Here is an 11,135-nt window from a genome sequence, read left to right as displayed (position 1 = left end):
GGACGGCCAACTTTCCTTTTCCCCTGTGGGTTCCAATCAAGAGCCTGTCTTGTGATGTCTATTTACATATATTTAAAACTTTTCTCTTTCTTCACTCTGAATCAGAGCAGTGCACACGTGTGGATGACTGGTGTGTTAGTGCTGTGGTTTGTCTCCACCCCAAATTCAGTACTAAATAAACACTTTTATCAATATTATTGTCATGGAGGTGATGCTAATTACTGACAGTTATTCATCACTGCTATTTCTTCGTTTCTTCAGGCTGTTCGGGATCTCAGAAAACCTGGTGAAAATGACCCGCCTGGTGAAGATGCCACAGTCCGTGAAGAAGAAACGTTGTGCGGTGATGAACCTGCGATTCAGTCACCTGGTTGACTACGTCACGCATTTCCCTCCTGCTGGGATGGACCAACATTACACTCCTTACTACGTGTAAGTGACACAGAGAGAGAAAGGGGGGTGAGAGAGAGGGACACAGAGAGAGAGAAAGAGGGGTGAGAGAGAGGGACAGAGAGAGAGAGAAAGGGGGTGAGAGAGAGGGACAGAGAGAGAGAAAGAGGGGTGAGAGAGAGGGACAGAGAGAGAGAGAAAGGGGTGAGAGAGAGGGATAGAGAGAGAGAAAGGGGGGTGAGAGAGAGGGATAGAGAGAGAGAAAGAGGGGTGAGAGAGAGGGATAGAGAGAGAGAAAGGGGGGTGAGAGAGAGGGACAGAGAGAGAGAAAGGGGGGTGAGAGAGAGGGACAGAGAGAGAGAAAGGGGGGTGAGAGAGAGGGATAGAGAGAGAGAAAGGGGGGTGAGAGAGAGGGATAGAGAGAGAGAAAGGGGGGGTGAGAGAGAGGGACAGAGAGAGAGAAAGGGGGGTGAGAGAGAGGGACAGAGAGAGAGAAAGGGGGGTGAGAGAGAGGGATAGAGAAAGGGGGGTGAGAGAGAGGGATAGAGAGAGAGAAAGGGGGGTGAGAGAGAGGGACAGAGAGAGAGAAAGGGGGGTGAGAGAGAGGGATAGAGAGAGAGAAAGGGGGGTGAGAGAGAGGGATAGAGAGAGAGAAAGGGGGGTGAGAGAGAGGGATAGAGAGAGAGAAAGGGGGGTGAGAGAGAGGGACAGAGAGAGAAAGGTGTGTGAGAGAGAGGGATAGTGAGAGAGAAAGGGGGGTGAGAGAGAGGGACAGAGAGAGAGGGGGGATAGAGAGAGAGGGACAGAGAGAGAGAAAGAGAGAGGGTGAGAGAGAGGGACAGAGAGAGAGAAGGGGGTGAGAGAGAGGGATAGAGAGAGAGAAAGGACAGAGAGAGAGGGGGGTGAGAGAGAGGGACAGTGTGAGAGAGAGGGATAGAGAGAGAGAAAGGGGGGTGTGAGAGAGAGGGATAGAGAGAGAGGGGGGATGAGAGAGAGGGAGAGAGATAGAGAGAGAGAAAGGGGGGTGAGAGAGAGGGACAGAGAGAGAAAGGGGGGTGAGAGAGAGGGACAGAGAGAGAGAGGGACAGAGAGAGAAAGGGGTGTGAGAGAGAGGGATAGAGAGAGAGAAAGGGGGGTGAGAGAGAGGGACAGAGAGAGAGGGGGATAGAGAGAGAGGGATAGAGAGAGAGAAAGGGGGGTGAGAGAGAGGGACAGAGAGAGAAAGGGGGGTGAGAGAGAGGGACAGAGAGAGAGAGGGACAGAGAGAGAGAAAGGGGGGTGAGAGAGAGGGATAGAGAGAGAGGGACAGAGAGAGAGAGGGACAGAGAGAGAGAGAGAGAGAAAGGGGGTGAGAGAGAGGGATAGAGAGAGAGGGACAGAGAGAGAGAGGGACAGAGAGAGAGAAAGGGGGTGAGAGAGAGGGATAGAGAGAGAGGGACAGAGAGAGAGGGACAGAGAGAGAGAAAGGGGGTGAGAGAGAGGGATAGAGAGAGAGAAAGGGGGTGAGAGAGAGGGATAGAGAGAGAGAAAGAGGGGTGAGAGAGAGGGACATAGAGAGAGAGAGAGAAAGGGGGGTGAGAGAGAGGGACATAGAGAGAGAGAGAAAGGGGTGTGAGAGAGAGGGACATAGAGAGAGAGAGAGAGAAAGGGGGGTGAGAGAGAGGGACATAGAGAGAGAGAGAAAGGGGGGGTGAGAGAGAGGGACAGAGAGAGAGAAAGGGGGTGAGAGAGAGGGATAGAGAGAGAGAAAGAGGGGTGAGAGAGAGGGACATAGAGAGAGAGAGAGAAAGGGGGGTGAGAGAGAGGGACATAGAGAGAGAGAGAAAGGGGGGTGAGAGAGAGGGACATAGAGAGAGAGAGAGAGAGAAAGGGGGGTGAGAGAGGGACATAGAGAGAGAGAGAAAGGGGGGGTGAGAGAGAGGGACATAGAGAGAGAGAAAGGGGGGGTGAGAGAGATGGATAGAGAGAGAGAAAGAGGGGGATAGAGAGAGAGGGATAGAGAGAGAGGGAAACAGACAGACAAAGAGAGGTGAGAGAGAGGGACACACCTGACAGTAGGAAAGGCATGGGAAAGCATCACACAACATGGAAGATATGGGAAAACACCTGGTAGTAGGAAAGGCATGGGAAAACATCACACAATATGAAAGATATGGGAAAACACCTCACAGTAGGAAAGGCATGGGAAAGCATCACACAACATGGAAGATATGGGAAAACACCTGGTAGTAGGAAAGGCATGGGAAAGCATCACACAATATGAAAGATATGGGAAAACACCTCACAGTAGGAAAGGCATGGGAAAGCATCACACAATATGGAAGATATGGGAAAACACCTGGTAGTAGGAAAGGCATGGGAAAGCATCACACAATATGGAAGATATGGGAAAACACCTCACATTAGGAAAGGCATGGGAAAGCATCACACAATATGGAAGATACGGGAAAACACCAGACATTAGGGAAGGTATGTGAAAACACCCAGGAAACATTTTTTTTTTGTTGTTGTTGGTCAAACTAGTTAACATTCGCTGAAATGGATTTTTTTCAGACTTTGTGGACACTTTGTCAGGGTTTCAACAGCTGTTACGTTTACTTCTTACTCTTGATTGACATTGCTTGTGACAGTTATTTTTTTGTCATATGAGCTGTTGTTTTTTAATGCCATATGCCACTGTTATTGGCAGATATATGAAATTCCATACTTAGAAAAAGAAGAGAGAGAGAGAGAGAGAGAGAGAGAGAGAGGGTAATCCTGCACTTTAGAATACTAAACTCAGGGGCCGTTAAAATGAAAAAGTAGGTGTTTTAGACTGACTTCGATGCGCTGAGTCGAATGCAACCCTCAGCTAAGCTCTAAGACCACTCCTTTTGCCACGAAACTGGATCAAATGCACGGTAAGTAGTACTCCTTTCTACTGAAAACACACAGAAGTTGATGACGTAAACACCACGTCACCAGCAATCAAAATGGCTCGCCGATAGTTGCTCGGGAAGTGACCGACTGAGTTTACTATTTATTATGTCTCTGTTTCATTAACAAGGAGTGGCCGTAGAGCTTAGCTGAGGGTTGCATTCGACTCAGCGCATCAAGGTCAGTCTAAAACAACCTCTATTTTTTCATTTGAACGGCCCCCTGAGTTTAGTATTCTAAACTGCAGGATTACCGAGAGAGAGAGAGAGAGAGAGCAACTGCTGTTTCCACAAACTCAGATATTTAGACTTTAACTTCATTTCAATAACTTTTTCAGGAGTTGTTTCCCCTGCCATTTGCCCTTCGATTACATCGGCAAGATGGAAACGTTTCGCTCTGACGTAGAGAACATTCTGACGTCAGCAGGGTTGGACAGTCGAGAGGTGTTGGGAGACGAGGAGAAGTTCAACGCCACAAGCGAACTGAGCATCTTGCGTGACGTGTCGAAAAGAACGTTTGAAATAATGGGGAAAAACACCTCCCTGAATTGCTTCACGAAGTTTCGATTTCTCAGGAGAACTTGGGTCACATTCCAGGTCAGTTTGAAGCACTGGTTAGTTGAATAACTTTATTATTTTGTTATTTGTCTAATTGTTTTGTGGTTGTTTTTTTTCTCTAGCATTTGTTTAGTCTCTGCAGTTTTAGATTTACCTTATAATAGCTACATCATACACGTCTTCTGATTTCTCAAAACGGACTGCTGAATTTCTCCCACATTCAAGGAAAAATTATCCTATTCAGTGTCTTACAAGATCTGACGATCTTTCGATACAATGTTTGCCAGCATTCATTTGACATGGAGTAAAAAGAATGTTCACTGCTTACTCAACGAATACACATTTGCACATTACACCTGATATCAATTCTTATTTCTCATGGAAGGTAATTACTTTAATGAAAGAAGATACTTTAATGAAAGAAGACAAGAAGATCATCTACGTACAACTGCAAATGATCTTAGAACTGTCAGCAGCCGGAATACTTGCATGAATGATTTCAAGTTAACTTCATGCAGTGACTTCGGAACATAGAAAACTTACAGTGAAGTAAACATGCAAACCGGTATCAGAGAGGTCACGACGACAACATAGGACTGTAGATGTGAGGACACACACACACACACACACACACACACACACACACACACACACACATACACACACACACACACACACACACACACATACACACACACACACACACACACACACACACACACACACACACACACACACACACACACACACACACACACTCACACACACACTCACACACACACACACACACACACACACACACACACACACACACACACACACACAAGCGCACCTACATATTGTGTTGTGAATTTTTTTTCTATTTGCAAGTGTAAATATAATTATCTGTTTTACTATCACAGTGGACTTTCTCCAGAATTTAGCCAGGGACAGTTGTGGGTCATTTAACTCACTCAGTACGACCAGTCCTCTCTTCTCCTCTACACAGACCCCTCGGATGTCCAGTGGGTGTCTCAATGACCCAACCTTTAGCTTCCATCGTCAGAATTGTGGTATTCTTTGTCAACATTCACCTCTTCAGTATAAGAGCCTTCCACTTGCAATATTTTGATGGTGGTAATTGGAGTGAAACGCTGTTAACGTCGTCTTTTTCGCCGTTCGTATGGAGAGAGTTAACATACGCTACAGTGCATGCTCCTCACGGGACCTCACTTTGTCATCTCATCAGCATGACTAGCACCCTGGTCATCACTCAAGGTGTGGGGCAGGTTTTATAGGTTTGTCTGAACCCTTTCATTGCCAAGCTTGCATTTATGCACCAGCCAGGTGGAGGACCCCTGTCACTGAAGGGTGACCAGATCATGGGTCTGTTATCCATGAACCTGTTGCTCTTTATATTCGGTGGTAGGATAGACCATATTTTCTACACATCACAGGGGGAGCCCCCAGCTGTTCTCAGACACCATATTTTCTGTGTTTATAGCACAATGGAATTTTGCACTCTAAATTGACTGGCGGTGAAAGAGTTAATGTGTTTTTTATATAGATGTGACAGTTTTGTGTTTCACGCAGTTGAACATTTATATAGTTGGGCAGTCCTGATATGGCCCTGTCAGGACTATCAGCAGTTCAGTTCAGTTCAATTCAGTTACCTCAAGGAGGCGTCACTGGTTTCGGACAAATCCATATACGCTACATCACATCTGCAAAGCAGATGCCTGACCAGCAGCGTAACCCAGCGTGCTTAGTCAGGTCTTGAGAAAAAAGAAAGAAAAAAAGATGCATAATGTATACATCATCAAATGAATGGATAAATAAACAACACGAATAAATAGATAGATGAATAGACAAATGCAAAAATAAAGGAATAAATGAACAAACCGATAACATTTAAAAAAAAGATAAGCAGTTGGATAGTAGAATGAAATAAGATGCGGGAAAATAACAAATAAAATAAATAAATAAAATAGAAAGACATTAATGATAATGAGTAGATAAACAAGTAAGCAAATAAATGTAAGTAGACATACAGACACGCACGCACACATGCGCATGCATGCGTACTCACACGTGCACACACACAAACACACACACACACACATACACACACACACCATCTCACACATTACCCTGCACCCCGCCCCCCCCCCCTCCCCCACACGCACATTCCAACGTATCGCAGCTTCCACGGCACACACACACACACACACACACACACACACACACACACACACACACACACACATTCCGATACTGAGTAGCTCCCACAATACAGACCTGCATACCCCCCAACCCTCTACAAACACACACACACACACACACACACACACACACACACACACACACACACACACACACTCATACACACGCACGCACGCACGCACACACGCAGGCAAGCACAAATCGTAGCCCCCACGATGTACACACACACCCACTCACACACATACACAAAATACAACAAACATGTAGGCGCTCGCACACGCACAGAGCTCTCCTGATACATGCGTACACTTACACACTCACGCGCGCGCGCGCACACATACACACACACACACACACACACACACACACACAGACACACACACACAAACACACACACACACACACACACACACACACACACAGCACACACACACATGCTGTCACTGGTTTGCCGCAAGAGGGGTTGGAAAATAACATGGCGTCTAGTGTGTTGCTCAGTCAACTGTATCTGGAAAAGCCCATAGAGATTCTGTTCCGTTTTGAAGAAATTTGCGCAATATTGGTTTGGAAATGATGCCGATATTCTTTTGATTTGCAAAGGATCGTGCTCTACCTTTCATGCTCGACTGACGGCCGCTCCCTCTCACTACCTTTCTTTCTGTGAGGCGATCGATGGTGTGATGGCCTTGTACCTGTTTTGTTTTAGTATTCTTTGACTTTTCTGAGGATTTACGATTTTCCTCGGTGTAGACCGCTCGCTGTTGTTGCGTTACCAGCAAGCCTGTCAGCTCGCTCATTTCCCCTAACACCTGCATGTCCCGGGCAGTATGACCATGGAAGTTTTTTTTTATCTGAAAGTTGCACATTGCCTCATGCCACTTTGAGCTTCCCATTCCACTTTCAATTTTTGTTGTATGAGGTTCATCAGCTGAGTCCGTTGGAATCATGGCATGTTGGTTTCCAGTGTATGAATAGATGACAACCACTGGAGAGCATGTGTCACAGCTTCAACTTCCATCGTCAGGCTGGAGGTTGTGATTTTGTACGCGGCATTCTCTTTCCTAATTGGATTTTTTTTTTCCGTTTTGCTTGGCAGTGAATCCCCAACTTTCGTTTCTGAGCCATCTGTGTATATGATGATACTATTAGCAACTATAAGCTGGACTATAAGCAGCAGCAGCTGCAACAGAAACAACAACAACAGCAACAACAACAACAACAGTAATGATGGTGATGATGATGATCTCCATTCCGTACATAGCTGATGTTTCGTCTGATTCACCAGTTCTGTTACTTCTTCAATACCTGCCAGCCCATTGATATCATAAGGAAATCGGGGATTTGCGATGGTTCGTCCTCTGATGTTGACAGTGCCAGAGTGCTCTTCCAGGGCATCAGTCATGACACATTCCAGGAAGGTGTTGAAGAGTGTAGGTGATAGAGGACAGTCTTGGCGGACCCCAACTGACGTGTGGAACTAATCGCCATTAATTTTGTTGAACGAGGACTGCACTGTTGGCTTTTGCGTACAGCTGTTGGAAGGTGTGGGTCAGCTTTTGACCCATATTGTACTTCTTCAGGGTTGCTTGCCCACAGTGCGTAAATCCACTCTTAGTCAAATTCCATCTTAATGTCGATGAAGACATGGCAGATATTCAGTTAATGTTGGCTATATTTCTCACACAGAACATGGAGTTTGAAAATCTGTTCTGTGGTATCTCCTGCTGCAGAACCCAGTTTCCGGAACCCTGGTTTTTCTTCTACAATGACTTCTTCTGCCTGTGTTCTGAGTCTGTTCAGAGCTGATCAGGTAATAGTTCTGTAACTGCGGCATAGATGTTAATTGCCTTTCTTGCGCAGAGTTTTAATTAGACACTTTGTCCATGTTATTTGCCATTCTGTAGTCTGCCAGATTTTGTTGCAGATTCTGGTGAGGACATCTGTCACTGCCTCTCCTTATTTTATCAGTTGAGCTGGTATGTTTTCGATGCCTGTTGCTGTTCCATTCTGCAGTAATCCTATCGCTTGCTCTCTCCTTCTTCACGCAGTACTGGAAAGTCACGTTGTATGTTGACACCTGGCTTGAAGGTGCACTGGATCTCCAGGTTTTTAACTCACTCAGTACGGCCAGTCCACTACACAGACCCCTCGGATGTCCAGTGGGTGTCTGAATGACCCAACCTTTAGCTTCCGTCGTCAGAATTGTGGTATTTGTCAACATTCACCTCTTCAGTATAAGAGCCTTCCGCTTGCAATATTTTGATGATGGTAATTGGGGTGAAATGCTGTTAACGTCGTCTCTTTCGCCGTTCGTATGGAGAGAGTTAATCACTGGGCAAAAGGAGACCCCCAGTGTACCACACAAGACCCCAGTAAACAACAAATCAAGATTTAGCATTATTTTGATAACAGAGGTAATCGAAGCCTGTATATATTTAATCAAAAAACTGCTACAATTAAAAGCAGTAATATCAATAGAACACACTGGATATAATGTTATAAAATACAAAATACACAGATGTATTGTATTGAATTGTATTCTGTTGTATTGTACTGTTATGGTGCGCTGCATTGTGTTGTAATCTATCACATTGTATTTAATTTATTGTGTTGCGTTGAGTTGCGTCGTATCTTATGAAACTGCATTGTATTTCATTGCATTATAATCCAATCGATTCAGCAGACCTCACACTAGATGGAGGGGAGTGTTGAAGGCTGTGTCTGTGGTCACGTCGTGTTTCTCTTCTCTGCAGATCAGAGGTTACCTGTCCATCAACGACAGCTTTCCTTGGCGCAAGGAGGCGGAGGTAAAAAATGTGACCTGTGAGCAGTTCCTGCAGAAGGTTCAGGCAGCCTACCTGGGAGTCACGGACCGTCAGGCAGTCCAACTGCAGAAGGATCTGGCCATGAGGGAGGCCTACTACTCTGTGCCCCGCCGTCTGCTCCACAAACTGCAAGCCGTGCTGCAGAGAGACTGCGATCTGTTCGGCTATGACTGCTCAGTGGATCGGCGCTTCAATGAATCGCAGCGTCCAAAGCCGGTCTTTCGCTTTAACAGACAGTGACCGAATGTCTTTCCCTGTCCCGTCAAAATCATTTTCTTTCAGATTCTATCAACTTTCATTCACTTTTTTTCCCCTGAACATTCCAGCATTGAAACGCCCATCGGTTATCGACAAAATATTTCTTTCAATTTTTACATTTTTATTGACAGGGTAAAGGAGGGTGGTAGAATGATTAAGACGCTTATCCACCAATACAGTGTCTGTTAAAGTCTGGGTTCGAATCCCGCTCTCGCCTTTTCTCCCAAGTTTGACTGGAAAATCAATCTGGGCGAAACGATAAACCGTTGTCCCGTGTGCAGCACGCACTTGGCGCACTGAAAAAGAACCTATGGCAACGTAAGTACTGCCCTCTGGCAACATCATGTTGATGAAATCCAGTCTGATAGGTAGCCTACAGATGAAATATACAGATGAAATCCAGTCTGATAGGTAGCCTACATGTTATAGTATGTCAGGCGCCTATGGTGGAAGCATGGGATTTTCTCAGACACACTGGGCTCTGATGGACCCCTCCTTCCTACCTCCCTACTCTTCTCCCTCCACCCCCCTTTCATGGCATCTATCCCCACCAACACCCCTCCCCATACCCTCTCTCCCTTTCCCCCCCTTCCCTTGGCCAAGTGCAGAGGGAGCAAGTTATCAAGAAATACTAAGTAGAGATGGTATCTCCTCTGACCATTCTCTTCCTATACACTCCCCTGCCCTTTTCCCTTCCACTTCCATCACCCTCAACCCTGTCCTCCCCCCACCCACCCCCAACCCCCCTTCTTACCCCCCATGTCGATCTCTGGCAGGATGGCATCTGCCTCAATGGTCACCACATGGTGTGGTGTGTTTATCATGAGCTGTTTAGAACAGAATCAGGGCTGGGCGATCTTTCCTCCTCCTTCCCTTCCTCTTTTCATCACCCCCCCCTCCCTTCCCCTTCTCCTTGACAATGCTGGGTTCTGTGAGAAAAGTGCTCATGTGCAAGTCTAGCACTGTCTGTCCCAGATTGGTCTGTTAACTTCAGCCAATTGGAAACGTTCTGGGTCGGAAGATAGTTTGCATACAGCGCCTGCTTGTGAAGAGGATAAAATGAATAGGCAAGTGGGGTTTCTTTCTTTTCCTTCCTTGAAGCAGGCCAGGAGAGCCAGACGGTCAAGACAGTACCATGGGGGCTGTGAGTGTCAAACTAGCATCTATTTTTCGGACTTAGTTGAATGCTTGATTTATGGTATACTTGGATTCTGTGACTAACACACTGGCTCAGTGGGATTGTGTTCTGCTACATGAATATAAAGTGAACCCTGAAACGTTGGGGGCTGTAAGTAATGCTTGTACTGGTAATTTGGTTTGTTGGCAATTTACTTTCTGGTTTTTGGAAACAGTTTGGAGTTTGCAGAATTGTGATGTTGTGTCACAAGAGCATTGAGAGATCCTTTTTAGCTGATGTGGTATTTCATAGTTAATGTAACTGGAATGTGTTGATGCAGATACCATGACTTGTGAGAGAGCATAGCCAGCATGTGTATGACTTAATTGTATTTGAGGCTAGTGACTGAGGGAAAAGTGGTTAAAATACACAATGTAGCCAATACATGACTAAATGGAGTACTGGTTTAGGGTATTTGGGTATCCCCCCCCCTCCCCCACCCCCTTTCCTGTTTCCTACAGGTTGATATTATTGTATGATGTTTGGACATCATGTTTGGGTTTACAGGTTGTGCATCTTGGCTTACATAAATGATAATGTTCAGTAACATGTCAGTGGTGTGTCAATTGTTGACATACTGTGGGAACAATGTAAGCATTCAGTCACAAAGAAATACAGAGATTATGTGTGTGTTGCATCTGTGTAGAATGTTTTGGTTGTAACAGTTGGAGTTATTTTGAGGTATGACATACCTATTTTGTATGTTAGGTGGTGATGGTTATATTCAAGGTGAACAAATCTACAGGCTAACTGTATGTTCATGTGTTTCCATGTGTGTGTGCACATGAGTGATAATGCAACATGGGGAAC

At 45.6% G+C, this 11,135-nt stretch overlaps 1 protein-coding gene across 1 annotated transcript in view; it reads left to right on the top strand.

Annotated features, from left to right (window-relative positions):
• LOC143283249 (carbohydrate sulfotransferase 12-like) overlaps positions 1-9,655 on the top strand; it is a 29,231-nt gene extending 19,576 nt beyond the window's left edge. The window contains exons 4-6 of the mRNA XM_076589422.1: positions 262-432; positions 3,644-3,902; positions 8,819-9,655. Coding sequence (XP_076445537.1) covers positions 262-432; positions 3,644-3,902; positions 8,819-9,130 — 742 coding nt within the window. The 3' untranslated portion in view covers positions 9,131-9,655. The remainder of the gene's footprint in view (positions 1-261; positions 433-3,643; positions 3,903-8,818) is intronic.
• The last annotated feature ends 1,480 nt before the right edge of the window (positions 9,656-11,135 follow it).

The sequence above is a fragment of the Babylonia areolata genome, chromosome 6, assembly GCF_041734735.1.
Source record: "Babylonia areolata isolate BAREFJ2019XMU chromosome 6, ASM4173473v1, whole genome shotgun sequence".
NCBI lineage: Eukaryota > Metazoa > Mollusca > Gastropoda > Neogastropoda > Buccinidae > Babylonia > Babylonia areolata.
The sequence above is the reverse complement of the archived record's forward strand: the minus strand, read 5'-3'. Positions and strand labels throughout refer to the sequence as shown.